General features: G+C 37.7%; 1 protein-coding gene across 6 annotated transcripts in view; it reads left to right on the top strand.

Moving 5' to 3' along the window:
• Positions 1–22,034, top strand: part of PAWR (pro-apoptotic WT1 regulator) — a 79,084-nt gene that overhangs the window by 18,823 nt on the left and 38,227 nt on the right. For all 6 annotated transcript variants that reach the window (XR_009963865.1, XM_062613820.1, XM_062613821.1 and 3 more), the window contains one exon: positions 21,209–21,337. Coding sequence is in view for 5 of the 6 variants with exons in the window: in XM_062613820.1 (XP_062469804.1) it covers positions 21,209–21,337 (129 nt within the window). In the remaining variant the exon portion in view is untranslated. The remainder of the gene's footprint in view (positions 1–21,208; positions 21,338–22,034) is intronic.

The following is a 22,034-nucleotide window of genomic DNA, read 5'->3' as shown; positions in this document are numbered from 1 at the left end:
TAATGAGTTTATAGATGAGTGCTTTTTACTTTCAAGACCAATCCTTTTCAGAAGATGGAACTGTCCTTGAAAGGTGGATTTATTTCTAAGAGCTGTAAAAAAGCCATTTATCTCCAGAAGCCTCTTTTTATTGTTCAGAACATAATCCTATCCTCTAAATATTTCATCTATTGGTCAGAATGCTTTATACACAGCAGTTGGATTGAATCCCTTGATCTTCAGGGAGTATATGGCTGAGTCAGTTCCTGCTTGGAATAGGGCTAGATGTCTACTGCTGCCATTAGTGGACATAACAAGAACTTGTCAGGGATTCAGTCCACAGTCATGTTACATTTAAAGTTGTTTCTCTGTTGGAGTGACTTACGCTGTTGGTATGTCATCAGCAACAGCACCAAAACTGGGACAAAAGATAACAAGAAGGAACAAGTGGAGACTTTTTTTTTTTTAATTTTAATTCAGGCAAAAGGAATTTCATTGCTTGCTTTTCCATTTCAGACATTTGGCAGCTGCCTGTTTTGTCCTCATAAAAAGTCCCTTGGTAGTCATCCTTTGGTAATAAATAGTGAGTGGGAAAGGTGGTGTGAAGCTTACACACTGGAAATCACTGTGGTGTACCTGCTAGTAGCATATTGTAGCAGGAATGGGCATGTCACATCCAGGTGTGAATGTCTGCTAGGACATAAAGTTTTGTTTTTTGTTTTGAGAACTGAGTAAAATTGAAATACATGGAGCTGTGTGCTTTCTTACTTGAACTTAATTTGAAGGCAGCCTTAATTCCAAAGACAGGCTTTACCAGTTTTATGCAACTATGAGTTGGCCAAAGATTTTTGTTATTTTTGTCACCGATTTCTAATTTTAATAAAATATTTACTATCAGTTATTTTCTGGTGTAGATCTGCTTTTGTCAGTGCAGCCACTGCTTATTGTAATTATTGACTGCAGGTTTATTTGTTTTCATCAAACAGTTCTTTTCTGTCTAATTGAGACATTTAGGTAAAGTATCTTGAGAAATTACTTCATAATGAAAATACAGTTGTGCCTTGTATGCCAAATCATTGTGAAAAACAGGTTAGTTTAATGGTGGAGGTGCCTTTTAGTCTTCAATAAGTAATAATATGTTTTGTAGACGAATTCTAATCCAGTTTATGAAATTCTGAAAAATTGATATTTATCCTTACTGTGTTATCTTTATTTGTGTCACCTTTCCTTGGAAGTCCTGCTCAGCAACCTAGGAAAGCAGCTTTTCAAAATCGGGGGAAAAATGGGTGTGAAATTGTTATTACTGTAGGTTGTTAAATTATGAAGCTTGGTCTTATTCGTGTGTACTGAAAAGACAATTGGACTCATCCATCCAGTATATATTTTAAAATACCCTTCGTTGGTCTTGTTTCAGTGCCATGCAAAATCAATAGTTAAAGGCTATACAAGTCCCTTGGCTTCTCACTAAGAACAAGCAACCATATGCAAAGAATAGGATTTGCAGAGTACCTATGTGAAAAGCATGCAGATTGTCTCTTATCTTTAGAAGATGAGCAGGCTTGCCAGCTATATGGGTTGATAACACCTTTCTTTATTGGGGAAGTAGTGGTAAAAATAACCTTTTGTGTTTTTGTTTTTTGTTTTTTTGTTTTGTTTTGTTTTGTTTTGTTTTTTCTCCTCTATACAGTTTTTAATGTGTGAGTCCTGTTTATTATTCCTTTTCTTAACGTGAGAAAGTTGCTGCTTTCAGCAGTAATAATGCGCTTAGAAATTCCAAAATGGAAGGCCAAGAAAAAGAGTGCCAATTAATATGCAACAGAAGGAAATGTATTACAAGTGAATGCATTGCTAGAAAACAGCAGAAAATAAATGACACAAAGAAGTGAGATTTCCAATTTTTTCAACTTTGATTTGATTTTAGCGAACTGTCACATCACAAATACTTCAGAATTTTATCTTCATTGTATTTGGTGCATTCAGAACTCCTTGCTCAATATACAGCCATTGTTCTGTGGTGTGTGATACGAGCTGTGACTTGACTGTATATATATGTGTGCATTTGTATATATGTGTATGGTCAGTAGGGTAAGAAGTGGAGCAGTAAAGCAATAAAGAAACGTTTGGATAGGGCAGCTCACTTTTTGGAGGCAGGTAACTTGGTGAGCAAATGTTACAGGATGAAGTATGCATCTGTCCAGATAGCTTGTGAATTTTAAACAATCTGTCTTTCTCTGTTCTCCTAATGAATAGTAGCATATCAACTGGCTGCTTCGAACCAGAAACTCTGGCTTTTCCTTCACGTGTTTAGAAGAACTTTTCTACACATTCTTCTTTAGAAATGCATTTGCTTACTATTTTGCTTGAATTTGTTTTTTTCCAAATTGTTTGCTTCTGCATGTTTTTTGGGATGCATCTTTGGATTTGTGTCTGAATCCTTCTTTGCACAGGGCTTCGGATCACAGAACACTATGTCTGAATCATCATGTGAAGGAAGTATTAATCTTGGCTGTTGCCCGACTGTAAGAAGAATAAAGCCAAGTGGACCCTGAGGTTTGTCTATGGCAGGGAGGTTGTAACTATATGATATTTAAGATCTCTTCCAACCCAAATCAATCTATGATTCTCTGATTTCCAGTTTTGGGGGACAGGGCACAAAAAAGAAATCGAACAACCCCACTGGCTCTGTAAATGCTTGTTGCTTGAAGGGGGCCTGTGGAAGTCTCTGAGCAGTACTTTCAGTGGCCATGGATCAGGTCAGCTATGACTTTGTCTTGCTGAGGCTTGAAAACCTCTAAAGATGGAGGTTCCACTGTGCCCAAGTGTTCTGACCCAGTGCTGTACTGCCCTCCCACTGAGCTATTGTTCCTGGTGTCCAGTTAATGCATTTTGTACCTTTTGGTATATCATCTGCTGCTTTTGAGAGGAGCCTGGCTCCGTCATCTTTGTCATTTAACCTTCAAATAGTTCTAGGTTGCTATTAAATTGCTCTTTGACTTCCTCTTCAGCAGACTAAGCAAGTCCTGCCCTATAGACCCTCTCTAGTTTCTTTTCCTCCAGTTAATTTGGTCACTTTATTTCAGAAATTACTCCAATTTTGCACTTAAATTATGTTTTGTACTTAAGTCATGTTTTAATGTGGGTAAAGGGAGAATTATTTACTACTTCTGTTGCCCAAGGAAGTTGTGAATGCTTCATCCCTGGCAGTGTTCAAGGCTGGGTTGTACCATGACTGACATGGTTTAGTGTGTGGTGACCCTGCTTATGGCAGGGGGGTTGGAACTTGATAATCTTAAGGTCCTTTCCAACCCTAACTGTTCTATGATTCTCCTTGCCCTTGTTGTAACTGAGCAGAAGCGTATCTAAGAGAAGTTTCTTTTTGCTGGTTCTACTTGCTGGAGTTGGTCTCAGAAGCATGTTAGAGAGTGTTGCGGTTTGGGTTTTTTGCTTGTTTGGTAAGGAAAAAGAAGAGTGCATTGAGGCAGATGATTCTTTCTCAGAATCTAGTTACAGTTTACCTTTCTCTCAGATCCTTTTCTTTCCAGATGCTTCAGGGTCCTAGGGAGCTTAATTAATTCAGCTGTTCTCTCGATGGCATCAAGATGAATCCAGAAAGAGTATGACCAATGCAGTAATTATGAGTAGGAAATAAGGGGGTTTTTTAGGTTGTTCCTCATTCTTTACACTGAAGCATTTTAATTGCTAACAGAACCAAAAGTATTTCTAGTCACAAAAATAGTCAGTGTTTATTTGGATAGATATGTATTCACATATTTCTAGTATTTTGAAGAATTCTGGTATTACTTGCAGCAGCCATCTAGGAGACTCCTAATCTTGGTGAATTGTGGAATGTGCATATAAATATATCTGTTCTTCAGTTATAGATATTTGAGGTTTAAATTTGAATGTGAACAACAGCGTTAAATGCTTTTCCGACCAATACCAAAATACCATAAGTTTTCAAATTCATCCCAGTGTCTTAATCATTCTGATAGTGTTTGTTTTGATAAAAGTTATTTGCCGCCTTTGTGCCGATAAATACTTACTCTGGTATTTTATGAAGAATATTTGTTCTTTATTCAGAGTTTTAAGTTGCCCACAGAAGTGGTAAGTGCTCCATCCCTGGCAGTGTTCAAGGCCAGGTTGGACAGAGCCTTGGGCGACATGGTCCAGTGTGAGGTGTCCCTGCCCATGGCTGGGGTGTGTGTGTGTGTGTAACTAGATTTTTTTAGCTTCTCTGAATGGACAGTGTGAATCCTCAAATACATACTTTCTGATGGTGAAGTGCTTATTCGTTCCTAGGCTGAAAATGAGGTCTGTCCTTTGATTTTGATTTCACTCTTTAGTCATGCTGATACAAAACTTACACTTGAGCAATAAAAAAATTAAATCTGCACTTGCTTTATTAATCAGAATAGTGTGGGATGGCTTGTTTGTGAATGAAGTGCTTGATCTAATTGTGGGACCCAAAAGCAGTTTGGGGAGAGTTCAAGGTAATGTTAATGTTGTATTTTAATTTATCAGTAAAGCGTGTGCTAGGGGCAAGAGCTGGCTATTGAGATGCCTAAAAATCTCTTTTCTTGGACAGTTTGAGGGAGTTTCTCAAGGTTAGCTCTATCTTCCAGTAGTGAAGAAATGTGATAGCCATAATGTAAAATTTGCAAATGGCATAAATCATAGTGTTCAATTATAATGTTAGAGCAGTCCTAAAATCCGTACAATTTTTATGGTCGCCTCGTCAAATAAGGCTAAATACGGTGTCCCCCTCCCAGCTCTTTTTCTGTGACTTGAGTGTAAGAAAAGTTGTTTGGTTTTTATTTTTATTTTTTCTTAATAACTATTTCTGCTATTAAACTAAAGGTCACGTGAGAATCCCCAGAAATCAGCCATTTCCAAAGAATGTGACTCCTGAAAGATGGTCTGTTTTAACATACTGCTTCTGCAGCCATAATGTGCTGCTCGTCAGAGTAAATTAGAGCACAGCTTATTCGTTCTCCTGCTACATCACAGAAGTTGGATTACTCTTTTACCCATTACTCTTTATTCTTCAGACTTCATTAATAGTTTTGGATCATAAGCAAAGTTGTAGGTCACTGCCCCTTTCCCCGTTAGTGTTAATGGAGCCCTTTTAAAGTCTACTGGAATGTGAAGAATGAAGTTTTACTTCCTTTTTTGGGAACTCCTAATTTTTGCCAGTTATATGATTACTTCAAGCTTCTGCATTGCTTTAAGCAGTAAAAGAGTATCGCTAATTTATTTGCTATGAATAATTAGGATTTACACCACAAAGAAATGACATTTAAGCCTTAGCCTTTCAGGAGACTAATTATCATGTATATGAAGATTCTCTGGAAGATGGGAACTGAATACTGAGGAGATTTGATTTAAAGAGACTGGTTTAAGTTTCTTTTTTTATGTTAAGGGCTGTTTTTATACTGATAACCCTACTGATAGGCTGAAGGGAAAAATCAGACTGGGGTGAACAAATAAGCTATCTTGAAGACAAGCATGTCTCAAATCCTGTTAAAAATCAGGAACTGCATTTGAAATCAAGATGTACAATCCCAGTTCTTAATGTAAAGTTATCTTTTCAAATGTCAGTTCAAAACTAACAGCTTCACCTTCAAGTATTTTAGGATTTTACAAAGTTAGATTCTGTGGTAGTTTGGAGAAGTACAAACAGGTTTAATTTGGTTTAGAAACAGTATTGCAGGAAAGAAGGCCCCTCACATTATCTTATTAAAACGGACTTTGCATGTTGATAGTTGTGATTTTAAAGGAAAAAGATCAGGAGGAATGAGAATGTTCTCTTTTGTGTGTGTGTGTGACTGTATCCAAGTTACTATCCGTAACCCAGGTTTTGTTCTGCAGCAAACTAATTTAAATCCTCCTAGGAATGCACAATATCCTTGCCAAAGGGTTTCACAGACCAATTGAAAGCTGTGTTTCAAAATAGGCATTCTTTACAAATACTTCAATTAAAATTTTGTCTTTAAGAATAGACTATACCAGAGCATGTGCTTTGTGGCAAATAGAGGTAAATGTTTAGTCTGTGCTGTTGAAAGTAGAAGCTCAGCATGTTTAGTTTTGCCAGTAGTGCAGCTCAGTGGAGGGTGGCATTTGAAGAAAACCACAAATTAAAAGCACTGTAGGAGTGTAATAAATAAAACAAACTGTTGGACTGATTGAAAAGAAAAACAAAAAAAAAAACCCTACAGTTCTTGTATCTCTTTTTAAAGAAGCTTATAAATAAACAATGTATCAAAGCCAGCACAGTCAGATAAGTCTCCAGTGTTTCCAACACTTGGCTCCACACCCAGGTTGAACCAGTAGCTTTCACCATCTTTCCTGTGGAAGAGCACAGCAGCATCTGTTACGGAGATCAGTGAGCACTGCAGATTGGGTTGGACCTGTCCTGCTTCCAGGATTCTGCATTCATCTGCCAGGGGAGATTCTCATGAAACCGACTGCTTTAGACTGGTGCTAGGATCAGCCATCGGCTATGATGGTGTTAGTATTGGAGCTTGTGCCTCTTGATTGCCTTTCTCACTTAAGGTAGAGTTACTGACTGTGTATGCTGTTAGCCCATTACAATGCAAAATAAAGTGTATCTTTCAAACAGAGTGTTTAGATACTTTAAATGAATCCTTGTAGTTCAGAGGTCTGGTAGCATGGCTGTAGCCAAGTGCTGCATTTCATTTGGAGGATCACACTTCACTTAAACATGCCATTTTTTCCTCAAGGAATTATAATCCAAGTCGTGTTTTTTTGTCATTCTGGTTAGATTAGTAGTATTGTGCTGCATTGGTGAGTGCTTGCTTTTAGGAGTGTGTGTCCAAGCAATATTTTTGTTTCCTGCCTGGTGGAAACGGGAGGAAGTACTCCTGTCAAAAGAGGATTTTCCAGGAGTTAGTTCATCTCCAGTAAGGATAAACATTTGGATATGAGCATGTCCAGATAAGTTGTTTTCAAAGCAGTTGACCAAAGTAATCTCTGGTCCAGTAGTACCAATTTCTAAGAAATCTTGGAGTACTGGAGAGTTTTTCAGAGAATTTGAGTATAAAGTTATGATTATAATTAAAAAAGTAAATCCAGGAGCATAAATCTAGAGCAGCAGATGCTAGCTGGATAGATGCTAATTCCAGGTAAATGGGAAATCTATGTTACTTAATTCTTTTGACTAAAGAACAGGCAGTGCAATTTAGCAGATCTCTTTTTCATAAGATTTTAACAGGATCTTTGAGACCTTCATCACAGAAGTCATTCTGGTTGTCTTGTGAACACCTCGTGTCACTAGGAAGGCAGAGTTTGTAAGAAAGCTAGTAGTAATTTTGACTAACCAAGCAGGAAAAATGAGTATGGATCGCAGTTTCTCCAGTAGATATGAAATGATAGACTAGAAGTAATTGAAGTTAATACTAGAGTGCAGACAACTGGAGGTAAGGTCAGGAGGGGAAAAATGTAATTTAAGGGAGTTCTTGATGCATGTGCCTATATCTTCTGATGAAGAGCTGGAGAGCTGCAGTTCCAGTCATGCTGGATGGTCTGATAGCGGAATTGCCTTGCTGTTTATGCTTGCTTCTCCCAATTTACTGTGCAACTCTAGTTGGTTTATGTGGGATGCATGCCTAAAGGTTGGTGGGAAGAAATATGTTCTTGTTGTGATTTGTTACCCTTATTTGTTACATGTGTTGCCACCACAACTTTTACTGCAAAGAGTTTATTGTTATAAAATCCTAGAAATAAGGCTGCAGGGAGCGTTGAAGAATCATCTAATTTGTCATCCCAACAGGATCCTTGTACCTGTATTATCCTTGGCATTTATCTGACATTAAGGTGTTATCTAAGATCCCCAGTGAAGACTGCTTTTCTACATAGACTGCTCTAAAGCCCTTCACTTCTGTATGGCGTTTTGTTTGTTGTTTTTTGGTGTAATGTATTTGTTGATTTTGGAATGAGATGCATAAGTGAATGAGTTTGTACACTGTTTGCAAGGCAATATTTTGCTGTCAGTGACCCAATAAGTTTTTTACAATGGCTAACTGGACTTTTAAGAGAAACCCTTTCTTGAAGTATTTCCTGTCAGTGGTGAATGACTGTGGAAGCCATTGTGGATGTTTGATATGACAGGGCATAGATGTACTTACATCTCCCTCCCTTCTCTACACATATTAAAACAGTCTTCAGACACAAACCATAAACTGAAAAACAGCTACAGAAGAGTCAGATCCTTTTGTTATTTCAATTCCAGTTAATACGGTACTCTGTTACGTATAAATAAAAATAGCCAAGTGTTACCCTAGCTGTTTCACATTTTCAGATTCGCAGCCAGAAAAGATTCTAGGTCAGACTTGCACTTCAGGCATAAACTACTGAAGCCTACTTAACAATATTTTCTTTTTATCTTATTATAAATCCATGTCAAAAGTACCATTTAAAGAAGTCATGGAGGTGTGAGTGGACCTCTAATTGAAGAAAAAGGAGTTGCATTTACAGAAATGTAGAAAACTTACAGCACAAGGAAATATCTAAACCCTAGTACATAGGGCATAGTGTAATAGCCGTGTTACGATCTTTGTGGTCTTGATTTCAATGGATATTTCTTCTTAAAATTGCTTGCATATGTTAGCAGGAGAAACTGCTAATGTGAGGAATGCTATGTATGCAAGGTATACATACTTTAATGACATTTTTGCATATCTCTGCCAAGAAAGGGTATTTTGATAAAAATGTCACAAGCAGTTAGGCCAGGTCTAGTGGTTCCTGTCGTTGTCCTGTCCTCTTTGTTGTGTGTGGACACGTGTTTTTATAAAAGGGGAAGTGGCACATCAGGAAATAACATTTTTGAGGTTAGGTGAATTAATTTACAGCAGGATCAAGGGATTATATAGGTAAACTTTGTGCATGCAGAAGAATGGGCAGTACAGGTTCCAAGACAAGCACAAGATGAGGCTGGGGTTTTTGACCTATCTGTAGGTATTTCTGATTTCATGTTATTTCTCGGGGAAGAGCCCTGTTAAGTGTCTTGTCTTTCCATCCTCCTTACTTATATTTATGTTACATTTTTCTTTCAGTTACAGTGACGCTGCTGTGAGTGGAACCAAGCAGCATGGAGCAGCACGTTAATTTATTCTGTACTTGACACCTGATGGTCTTTTTTTACCTTAAGAATCATAACACAAGGCTACGTGGCACGGTAGTGACACTTCCAGTGGTTGGATGGATGAGCTCTGCAGCTCAATAGTAGTCCTCTTGTTGCCACATAGCAACTGTATAGGTTGCAGCTGTATAGCAGCTGTATAGGTTACAAGGGGAAAGCTGTTCTGTAGCCAGTATAACCTGCAGGTTCAAGAAGTCACCTTGGCCATGTGTTAGAGCTCTGAAATCTGAATAAATATTTTATTTCCCCTGAAATGCCGATGATTACTATTGTCAGGGACACTATTTATATCCAAAAGGAGTTAATAATGTTCCACATTAGTATGTGCTTTTAGGTGAATACTTTAGTATTTCTGTTGTTTGAATTGCTGAGGTTTTAATTTTGTGAGAGTTTAACCTTTTCCATGCCCATGGTGCTTTGGATCCTTGCTTTTCTTTGACTTGTCAGTGCTGACCCTGGCACTTTTTTGATCCTGTGGTTAGCTAGACAAAGGTGTACCAAAGACTTTTCACTTTTTATAGAGGTAGCTTTCTGTTGGTAAATTACTCATGGCTTGCCAGTGTGTCAGGAGAAGTGATACAGGGACTGGAAGGTGCTTGCAGGCAGGAGTGAGAAAGAGGAAGAGTTGGAACATGGCTGAATGGACACGGGCTAATTTAAGCTGTTGTGGAGGCTTAGCCCTTGTCTGTCATGTTGTTGAATCTGTTAGGAATCTTGGAGGAGGGAGTAGTCTTGTTTTCTTGGCTGGAAAAAGCAATTGCAGGGGGGCATGTGAAAATAAAAAATAGGAAGTAAAAATAAAATCAAAGCAATGCAGAGTTATTTCAGTATCCAAAATAAAGTTTGGCTCAACTTCAGGGTGAAGGTTCAGTTCTGATCCTATCTGGAGTAGTTTCCTTTTTTTGAAATTGTCTAGTGCCTTCCTACAGTTAGTCATAGATATGCAGAGAGACTTTTTATTTCCACATTGTTTTAATGGTGTTTGAGAGACTTTAGGATTCCTTACTGTTCCAAATCTACAGACAAGAATTATATGGCAGAAGAGAGGAAGGATATCAAATATTTATTGAACAAAAAGTAATACATGTATGTATATAAAGTCTTCTGCTGATTTTTGTATCTTTTATTGCTGGTGCTAAAAGGTTAATACCAGCCTATCACTTCTATTGTACCAGGAGGTTTTTTTACCCCTAACCTAAAGCAATGTTAATTTCCATTTAAGGAAGAATGTCTGCAGGAGCCAGTGGTATTTACTAACTGCGCCTGTAAAAACATTCCTTTTCACCCTCAGATGCTCACTCAGCCTTCTGTTTTCCAAGTGACATTATTACAGGCTTTAGCTTGTAGTCTGAGAAATTAGAAGCACGTTTTAATAACGTGAACAGCAGAATCCTCAGTCCTCCTGACTCCTCCTGGGATACTTCCTCACTTGTGTTCCCCTGGCTTGGGTTAGAGTGCAAGTCTAGCGATGGCTAGAGGATTCATTTGTGTGGTTTCTCCTCCACCCCTGTTTACAACATGAAGACCCCTTCTAGAGCATCATTTTATCTTTGAAAGTTGGTTTATGGTGTGTGTTGTTTTTTTTTTGTCATTAGGATTCTTAGTAACAGATTTTTTTATTTGGTTTAAAGTATAATCTGGCTGTGTTAGGTTATTGCAGGAGATTAACTGCTCTGAATCTCATCTCCAGTGTTGTCAGCTCATGCAAATTCCTCTCCTTGTCTTCTTTGGTCAGAATGAAAGACTGTGGGGTTGGACACATGAATAATAGCTCAGAGCTGCTCCATGGTAACGTGTGAATGCTCCGACCCTGTGGTACCTAGAGAGTACATAAAATTGTTTACCTTTCTTTCACTGGGGGATGCTAAAGCTTGAATTACCTTGTGTTTACCATCACAATTTGATCTACAGAAAACAGCACATGTGAAAAGTTACCATGGAGAAGACGATGCATGTTAATTTGTGTATCTGTCTTAACCCCTCAGCTCTCCTTACACTGAACAGAAAATGGGAGGGAGGAGTGTCATAGCCCTTTATTCAGTGCCTCAGCAAAGGAAAGCTTTGCCACTGCCTTGGGTCTGCAGCACAGAGTAGATCTGTGCCAGCGCATAACAAGGTTTCCTGAGCATCCTTAATGGGTAGGTTTCAGAGTACAGAAAAGAGAACTTCACCCTTTATTCCTGTTTTACAGTTGAGAAACACGTGTAATAGCTGATGTTATGAATGAAGATAACAGATGATAAGCTGAAATCTTAATGATTTGCTTGAGCTGTCCAGCCTGAAAAGGTAGATCTGTTAACAGGCAATTTACTGGTTGCTGAAGACATGGACAAGACTTACATTACAGTTTATGCAAGTAATTTTAGAGCTGAAAACCACCAAAAACTGCATCAGTCACTCAACAATTAAAAAAAAGAGAAGCATTAATGGAAAATTGCCTGGTTTGTACAAGGTTTTTCTACGCCTGTGAATATAAGCTTTTATTTACCCAGCATTTTTCCTGCTTTATTTATTCCTGCTTTGTTCTGGGTTGATTTGCTTTAGCAATATTATTGCTTTCTTGGGGAATGAGTTACAGTAGTGTAAGTAAGGTACCAGTGAGTGCAGTTGTTTGGAACCAGCTGTATAGCATGACTCATTCCTCCCATTACAATCCTATACTATGTTTCCTCACACCTAGATTGATTTGATTTTGTGTGTATGCATGTTCTTCTCTGTTCTGAGGTCACCATATTCAAATGCTACTTTTGTACTAAGGTACTTGAACCTGCTGGTAATATTTGTGGGTTTAAAGCACACACATTAAATGCTCTTGAATGGCAAAGTCTTGTCTATCTGCATCTTCCCATCCTGAAGTCCTAGCTTTAATTCTCCTCTGGGAGTGGAGCACTTCCAGCTGTGTCTTAGACAAGGTAATCAGAATGTGAAGATACTGGATGAGTTCTGCCAGGGAAATTAGGCAGCTCACTGTAGCAGTGCCAGAAAGACCACAAAAAAAGCATAATGTGTAGTTTTGCTTTTCAGACTGATTGCAACAGATGTGTCCCTTGCTTGCTGGCTTATTTTTGCTGCTGTAATCTCAGTTTACTTGAGTAACTCCCTCTCTCCAGGCATCAGCTACATGTTCTTTCTATGCTCCTTTCCCACAGCTCTGTCTCCCACGCTTTTTCCTTCTCAATCCCGAGTCAATACTATAGTTCCCTCAGCTCCTCACAGGGCTTTTGAATGGGAAGAGTCAAACACCTGCTGAGCTGGTTCAGGCCTGTATACAGCGCTGACTGCTCAGGTGGAAGGGTAACTGCCTGCTTTGTCTAGCCCTTGAATTACTGTGACAGCTAATCTGCATCTTCTACTTTTAGCAAACTTGAATTAAAAACCCCACAGTTGTGCAACTTCCATATCTTAGAGATACTCATCTATTATGAAATACTATTTATTGTCGTCTTGAACACCCCACTCCCTCTATCACTAATGACTGACAAAAAACATGGGGACAAATTGCTGTGACTTTTCTGAGCACAGTTTCAGTAAGAAGCAGAGGTACAAATTCTGTTGACAGAAGACTTACATGCTGTTAGGACATGGGGTTGCACTGTGAGAACCTGGACTGGATTTCTGCTGTGAGCTTTGGACATTGATACGTTTATTAAAAAACAAATGACAGAGGTCTTTCTTCGAAGTGCAGAGCAAGAGTAGTCTCAGAAGTCTGGACAGGGAAACAGCTTCACAGCATTGTTACTAGGATTAATTTTAGGTATATGGTGTTCTCCCAAGAAATAGTTACAGTACTGACTGCAGGAACAACTTTCAGCTTCTTTGATTTTGTCTGGGCATTGCCATCCCGGCAGGCTTCAGTACTACAGATGTGCTTTGCATGGCTTTGATGAATACTGTCTGTTCCTGACATCAGTGCTGAGAACTTCAGATGTGCTTATTTATTGCCTTGAAAGTCAAATTCAACAGTTTTTATCCAGATGCGTGCCTGTTCTGTTAAAGGTGCCTTTTCAGTACTTTCTCTCCCTTTCTGCCCCATAGCTGAGTGTAGAGTCCACATCTGTCAGGTTAGAACAGCTATTTGTATTAGGACTCAAAAAAAACATCTGTGAGAGCAGTAAACCTGTTTGATATTAGCATTTCTATGGACCCCAAATATCCCACTCCCAAATGAGAAGTGCAGTACAATGCTCAAAAAAAAACACTGTGCCCAAGTTTTTGTTTTCCCTTGGAATTGGTTCTGAGTCTATTGTCCTGGCCTGTCTAGGCTCACTTGGTTGTTGCAGCCTCTTTGGCTTTGTTTAATTTGACCAGTCCCACACCGTGTGTAAACATGGGATGAGATTCAGTTGGGTAGAAAAAGAAGAACAACAATAAGCCCCTTAAGCAAGAGAGCAGAAAACTGTGAAGGAGCTGTACTGTATTTTTTATTAAAAAAAAAAAAAAAAAAAAAAAACATTTTAAATGCAAATTGATATTCAGACAATATAATTTACTACAAACTACATGCTTCAGAGGATAGGATAGTTAGAAATAGAGTAACCTGTGTGATCTCCTTTCAGAACATTCCTCAAATACTGATCTCATCTTTATTTCTTTTTAGAGGTACCATAAATGTACTAGGGAGGAGAGCATTCTATATTACATGGTCACATGAAAAGGAATACTTATGTTTTGGCAGTAGTGGGCTAATCTTAGAGAAGATTGGTTTTTCTAGGTGTTTTTCTGGCTTTGAAGAGAAGGGTGCTCAGTCTGTATGGTCTTTATCTAGGTGAGAATACCTCTTTCTCTGTTTTGGGTCATTCTTCCTATTTGCTTAGTTTTGGTACATGCCAATGGAAGTCAGAATGAGTGTGATTACAGGCATTTTAACTCTATTATCTAACTCTACTTTGAGTGGCTTTTATTGGGCCATTGTTCCTAGTAGGTAAACTGCTCCCATTTCACATAGTTTATAAATTCACACCGGCCTCTCCCAGAATCCTGTCTGATATAGGAGCAAGTTTGTTTTCTATACATCCTGAATGAGTTCTCCTTTCTGTTCTTGAAGTCTGTGATTGCGGTTTCCTAACATGCATGCAGTGGTGCAAACTGAAATATTTCTTCTGTGAACGGTGCAGATACCTCAGCAGTTCTCTCTTTTTCCTCCTGGTTGAAACACACAGGCTTTGTTTTGCCAGGTTTCTTCTGCTCAGCCACTGGTTTGCGATCTTTGTATTAGGGAGGATGCATTGTTTCAGACTGTCAGTTAGGAGGCTATGGCGATGTGTTAGGTGACTGACTCTGCTTTGGATGTGTGATTTTTTTTTTATTTTTTTTTTTTTTTAATTTTGGGGGAAAGGGCATTTGATATTTGTCAATGTTTCTGTAATTTTCAGATTTGTATGTTCAATGCTATTAGAGGTTTCTATGTACAGAATGTAGTCTTCATTGGTGCTGTACCAGCTGTAAGCCATCAAGGAGAGGAGGGAAAAGATGTGTTATCACTAGCAAAACTTTAGATTATAGTGCAGAGGTAAGAAAGCAATGTGCAAAATGTCAACAAAAAGGGGGATGTTTCATTTCACCCTTCTGTCACAGAAAGCTGTGATATACTTGAAGTTCTTGAAGTCAGGTGGGCTGGAACTGCCTGTTGATCATACTAACAGCAAGAAGAGGATTTGACTGCTTTTTTCATAGTCCCTTCATTTGCTGTTGGGTTTTATTTGCCTTTTAAGAGCAATGCATTGGTACCTCTTTTCAGTGAGTTATTATATACATATAAGAATTTCTCCATGGAACAGGCTTCAGCCTTTTGACTTCTTCACGTAAGTATCTTCAGTCGGTTCTGCTGTTTGATCCCCTGAGAAAAGCCTCTAAGATGCTAACTTTTAGTATTAAATAGTTTAATGCTTAATTCTGATACCTTACCAATCTTTATTTTTAATCATGTTTTTCCTTTTTCTGAAGGGATTTTAATAATGGTAGATAGGTTGTCTTTTGCAGTTCCTCTTGTATTCCTGGCAGTTTACTCTGTGACTTTAATATCACGTACGAAGTAGTTAAGTTGAGTGTATCCACCGATCATTCTTGACAAGCCTTGTGATAAAGGATTTTTTGACTATTAGTTTTAGTTAAGCATTTGACTTCTGAACTCATTCTTGTGGTATGTTTGAAGACAGTGGTGGCCAGTGTATTTTGCTGAATAACAAACTGCAAACATAGCTGCTTTTTGTTATTATAATGAGGGATAATTGACATTCTGGTGTTGATATAGTTGATGTTTTACTTAAAGCTTTAGAAGAATTCAAAATACTTTGTTATTTTGATCTAATACAGACAAATATGTTGGTTCCCTCCCCTGTCCCTGAAACATTTCTAAGTGGATTTTAAGACTGTAAACTGTACTTGCTCTGAAATATAATTGGGTATATAAAGTAGGCACTTGTGAGAAAAGGATAGAGTTCAGACAAAATGTAGATGTGACTTATAATCACAAATGCTATGAGTTTTGTAGAGCAAGATGTGCATCTCGTTGACCTCAAAGTGATGCTCGCCTTTCTGGATTATTTTGTTGGCAGTGTGGTCAAGGATGAGCGCATCCTGTGGCTGCAGTCAGCTGTGCTCTGGCCCACCTGCTGGTCACTGACCCATTGCTGCATTCAGGTCTCCTTTGATCTCAGATACCAGAGATTCCTGCCTTAACTCTTTGTCTGGGTTAAAATCCATGCTTGTGATCATACTAATTGTTGATACTGGACTGCTCCACTTGGATACATAGGGTTTTAGAAGTGCGCAAAGATCATTCAGATAAGGTGTTTGAGTTCAGTATCCTTTTTTGGACTGTCTTAATGTGAGAATTAGGGTCAAGTATTATTAAAAAAATGAAACCTTTTACTGGGTAATCCCCATCCATAAAAATTTGTAGGTTTTAGGTAGCTCCTATGAATAACAATAGCTGTTTTCCTATCTATGAGGATGTTTTTCAACTTTTAAAAGAAAAGCACTTCGGCAAACTAAACCTGATTAAAAGCTGGCATAGGGAAAAAGATGCATTTTTTCCAATTGTACTGTTCTAATAAAAGATTTTATTACTTTAAACCCATTTTGCTTAAATACTTTGGGTACTTTCTGGACATTGTAATAAGAGTGTGTTTAAAAATATGATTAAAAATGGTGTTTTTGAAGGGGAAAGGTAATAATTTCAAATCATTGAGCTCTGGGATTTTTGCTTAGTTTTGCTGTGTATTTTGGGAGGTGGTAACAGAAAGGTTTGATACTGTGCAGCGGTTAGGAAGGTGGTATTTAACAGATACCGGAGCTATGTACGGTAATAGGAGGAAGCATTTGGTTCTCAGTGCTGCCTTAAGAAATGTGATTAAAAAGAAACAATGTGTAAAGTAGTAGTCTTCAATTTCCAGTTAACTTTTCCAGGCTTTTCTGAATGATCAGCTGAGGGGAAAAAAGTAATGTTGAATCCCCAGGTGTGTTTTGTTGTAGTTACTTTTTTTTTGTTTCCCAGAGTTAAAAATATTTCTCTTACCTTCTCTTGTATTTCTACTGTAGAAGCTTTTAGGAAGTGTTCACATTAAATAGAAACATTTACACTTTTCCAGCCTCTTGATATGAAGTTGTGATAGTGTGCTTTGAACTTCTGCAGAAAATTGCACATGTGATAAAATTGATTTTTTTTTAAAACTTTTGGTTTTCATTGTTCAAAATAATTTCAGGGAAATGTGAAGGAGCCTCATTTTGTGGTTGGAACTAGATGATTTTTAAGGTCCCTTCCAACCCAAACCAGTCTGTGATGCTATCATTTTTTTCCTCTCCTAGATCATTAGGATGGTTAAGAAGCTAAAAACGAGTCAAGATAACCGATGGTGGTTATCTTGTAAAGATTCTGTTTATTGCCCAAAATACCTGAGCACGGGGTTTTACTGAAAGTATGGTATCCTCTTGCACATCTTGCTGTACTGGTTAAAATATGTTATTATCTCAAGTGCTCATCATTGTTCAAAAGCTGATGAAGCGCAACCGTTCCTGGAGTTCTGCGGAATAAATAGTTTGGACTTGTATATAGTTCAGGCAAAATCAGTTGGGCTAATTAAACCTGCTGAAACCAACCTGACTGACCTTTCATGGAATGAGCTGGGAAGCTCTTAGCTATGTGCTCAGACAGCAGAACTGCAACAAAAGCAGGTTGGTGCAGGAAGGGGGATGGGGATAGTGACATTTTGACTCAGCTCTGTGTCTTGTGAGATAGCTTGCATGCACTCAGAAACTGACCTTTTCCATGTAGGAATATTGCTTGTTTTCATGGAAAGGACAGTCCTTCCCCAATTTCTGTTTATTCTTAGCAATTCACAAATGTTTATAAGAAGCAAACCAGTGAATCATTAGAAATGTTCTTTGTACATTGTCTCCTTAAACTGCAGGCTGGTAGTATGCTGGAATGTGGGAATATCTTTGTGGCTGTTTCTTTCATCAGTCTGATTCTTTTGAAAGCATCTTATTCTGCTTGTATTTTCCATACTAGAGGTTTACAGAAAAATGTTTATACTGCAGCTTCAAACATTTACTGCAATGCTAGAAAACCTAAAGAATTTCTGTGGATTCCTTATATTAAGATCAGATGTCGGAATGTCACATTGAATCTCTGCTATACAAAACTCAGATGATTTTAATGGAAAGTAAGAATCTGAAATGGTATGTGCCTAGCAGCAAAATAAAAAAGCAGGGGGAAGGGAATAGGCAGAGAGAATTCTATAATGGGTCAGAATTACACCTCAGTGGTTACAAGTCCATTTCTCTGCTGTGCTGACAGAGAAGGTAATTGCTGCATTTATGTCTTTTTCAGTGACATGAAACTAGTTTCTAAAGCAAAGTGTAGTATTTTGAGAGAAGTCTGCAATGCAAGCAATTCAGTAATCCATCTCATTGAAATGTCCCCTGAGCTGAGGCATTTTCAGCTTCAGGGCAGTTTGAACAAAAAAAAGGTTTTTTAGTGTAACAATGCTTTGGACATGTTGAATTTTTCAGTAATAATCAGTCTGTGAACTGAAATTTGGCATTTACTGGTTTTATTCCTCTAAAAGTTAGTTTAGAATATAAATAGCATTAATATTCACAATCTAACAAGTTGATGGACAAGGGCACAAGCAGGATATTGAATGTAATGTCTTAATTTGCTTAAGCAAGCTTATTTCATCATATATCAGAACAAATGGATTTCCTTGTTAAGGCTAATGGTTATTGAAGCAAAACTTAATAACTTTAGTAAAAAGCTGTAAAACGTTAAAATTCCATTTTTATCATCATGTTGATTTGTGCTCAGCATGCATTTTCTGGACACTGTTTAAATTAGCATGTGGGTACCTGCATGTCTGTGTGTTCGGAAGGGAAGCATAACCTTTTGTGTTCCTTAAACTGCAGAAGGTCCTTGACAATGACTAGTAATCTGCTTTGGGGCAGGAAATCATTGACAGCCCTAGCCAAATGTGCTGCAGTTGGCGAGGATCAACCTGTCCATGACTCTTGTGCCTCATCTGTAACAAGCAATAAAAACCTGCTCGTTCTGTGGTTCTTTCCACTCAAACCTGTCTTGGCCCCAGCTGCCTCAAGCAGTGAAGGGGAGTGGGAGCAAGCCTCAGTAGCCTTTAAAGCAGAAGTTATGTGCTCCAAATTTGATATACAGATGATGACATTTTTTTTTCCTGTCCAACATTACTAAGAGAATAGTTAGCAGCAGGTGATGTTGTGTTGAAAGAGAGAACATACTTCCTCACAGATGTAATTGTATTCAGAGAAAAATATTCATGTGGAATGCTGGTGGTCTCTGGAAAGCTTACGAGAAGCATGTATCTGAGGGAGAGAATTTGAGAAGAAAAATGAAGAATTTCTCTACTTGGTTCCTACAAAGACTTTTTTGTTGTTGTTGTTTTTTTTTTTTACCTACAGTACTATAATTTGAGCTTTATGCTTCTTAAAGAATGTTTGAGGTTTTTGAGGTTTGTGAAGGTTGCTGGTCTCTTCTGTCTCCCATTAGTTTTTTACCTACGCTTACTAAAGGCTGTTCTTCCAAAGTCATGTTAAGCTATCTCTTTCCTTGGAGTTTACCTAGGATATCCATTCTATTATATGAAAACTTAGAGGCTGGAAGAACAGTCCAAAAGTTTTCCAGTTTTTCTAATGCAGTATCATTCTCCACCATCATGACATTGGTCTTAATTTATGTGATATCTTTTGTGAGTCTCATTCTGCCTGAACAAGACTGGTTTTGTAAGAGCTGAAGATTGCTCCATTTCTTGTTGCAGTGGTGGCTCATTATTTCTTACTTTGTTACTTCAGAATGGATTACTAAAATAATGGAATAAATCAGAATGCAGGTTTAAGTTTATTGTTACCAAAATTCTTAAGCTTTACAGGTGATAAAAAGTAGAGGAAGTTCATTTAAAGGTCTCCTAGAATCTGTCATGACAGTGGTTTTGAATGTTCTGTTGAAAATGGACCTGAGAGAACCAAATTAAATATTTATTTATAATTATTTTATTAGAAAATACCACTTATTGAAAGTGTTTTTGAATGTATAGTGATTCAGCTGTAATAATCTTTCAGGTATGCATTTTTTTAGTGATAGAGGTAGACAGGCCTACATCAGTTGCATTAAAAAGTTGGGTAGAAATTGACTGGTGAAATTCCAGTAGTGTTCTGCCAGGAGTGCTACCACAGAGAATTTAAATGTTGACTTTATTATGTCCACTTCTGGAAGCATACCTTCCTAGTTTGTCAGTTTCCTAGCACTTGTATCACCATAGTGTTTACTTTAGAGCAGCTAAAGCAAGCTTTTTATATGCTAGTGCTTTTTTCAGGTAGTAAATAACACAGTGTTTCTTTTTTAAAATTACTATGTTTCAGCATCTCATTGTATGCTTTTGCCTTTAGTTTTGTGTCCTGTGACAAGAGGATGTCAGAGATCATCAGTATCTAAGCCTCAGAACAGTGATTTTGGGTTTTGCGCATTAGAAACTTCCATTGAAATAATTTAATATTCATTTTTGTTCTCTTGTAGCTCTGTTCTTTGTTTATCAAACTATTGCACGTTAATCTAGAAAGATTTTGCAGGTGTTTGAGAATGGTTAGTTCCCTGTGTTTTTGTACCTAGGTCTCGCTCACCTCATGTTTTAATGTGGAATGCTGGCAAACAACTTATGTTGTGGTCATTTAGAGCTTATGTCTACTTCAAGTTGGTCTTGTAAACATGAGGTCGTGTTTTGTTTTTTTTCTTTATGTAAATCTATGTATGTTAAATTAATAGACCAATCTAGACATAGCTGACTTAGTCTAAAGCTGGTTGGGTCCTCCCTCACATTTTTACCTGGGCCTCAGCATGGCTTTGTCATGGCTGTCTCTCACCTGTAAGCAGCCAGTGCTTTAGTAACTTAATCCTTTTGCATCAATCATTACAGCAAATCTAGTATAAACCAGTTCTGTTGAAGAGTCAAAATGTTATATATAATTCTTAGTGATTAATGACTGTCCACATAATTTAAAAATTATTAATTTTTAATGGTAAATTTTAAAAGACAAAATGAAAAATGAGGAGAGCAAAATTAAGATGGGTGATTGAGACTGACACTTCAGTCTCAGCAGATGCCACTGTCAAAAAAAGTCAGCTGGTGAGTGAAGAGTATGACAAACTCTTTTTCCCTTCTCAGTACTTTCTCAAAGTCTTTTATGTAGAGGTAAAAACTATTGCTTATGACAAGTGGTATTCCATTCAAATGGAAGAAATCTCAGGTATAGTCCAAGCTCCTGCTCAGAGCAGGATTAGCACTGAACTTGGACAACATTGCCTAAAGCTTTGTCAAGTTGGATCTTGATTTGATTATTCTTCATTTTTGTATTAAGAGAAAGTTAGTTATCAAACATTGTTCTTGGAGGTACCAGTATCTGTGGAAAGAAAAGTATTTAAGCAGTTAAACTTTTCTGAAATATTAATCTTTGAAAATATTCATTGATGTGTGAATTTTGTGAAGCACAGGAAGCATTGTGGAGCATGAATAGAAAGACTGTTTTATAACAGAATATTTCTGGTTTTAGAGCCTTGATGAGTATGAAGATGATGAAGCAGGGCAGAAGGAGCGAAAGAAGGAAGACGCTATTACCCAACAAAATACAATACAAAATGAGAGTTCCAGTGCAGATAACCCTGGCTCATACTTATTACAGGTGAGATATTAACACTTGTTCACTCTGATATTTTACTCAGTTTTAAAACTCGTACTGCTGCTTTCTTTTTACTTCTTCGTAACAGTAGATTATACCTATATGAAAACAAACTTGAAGTTAAGGAGTTGTCAGAGCTCAATGCTATTGAGACCAGAGTCTGACAACAGGATCCTCTATTTCTGTAGCAGCTTTGAAGAGAATGGTGTTGATATTCACCATAGAACTTATTCTTTAGTGAGAGTAAGAGAAATCTGAAGATTGAAGTGAAAAAAATGCTCACAGGTCTAGAATATTCAGTTAATTGGAGGTAGAGTTTTCAAATCAGAACCCAATTTTCTAATTTATTTATTGTCAGTTAACAAACTTCTAATTGCTGATTCTGGGATTGAAAAAAACATCTATGTACACTCTTGGGAAAAACACTTCTTGCATCTGTGAAACTTCTTTTCCCTTTTTTGTTCTTCAGTCCCCTTGCCACAGGTTACATTCAGTCCTGCAGCACCCCCTTTCATCAAAACATTGCCAATTATGCCTGTTACACCTCTCCTGCATACCGCACTGACTGCTGCAAACGCTTTGTCTTTTTGCTTTCATGTCCTTAGTCTCTTTAGAGAGTTTGTTTCTCCTCTTTTGTTTAATCTAACAGCATGTGCAAACCCGGTGTTACACACTAAGGCCATCCAGCTGTGCCTGATGA

Source organism: Pezoporus occidentalis, unplaced genomic scaffold (genome assembly GCF_034315485.1).
Source record: "Pezoporus occidentalis ecotype Australia unplaced genomic scaffold, CSIRO_AGI_Poc_V1 ctg17, whole genome shotgun sequence".
NCBI classification, from domain to species: Eukaryota; Metazoa; Chordata; class Aves; order Psittaciformes; family Psittacidae; genus Pezoporus; species Pezoporus occidentalis.
This window is presented reverse-complemented; position numbering and strand designations above follow the sequence as displayed.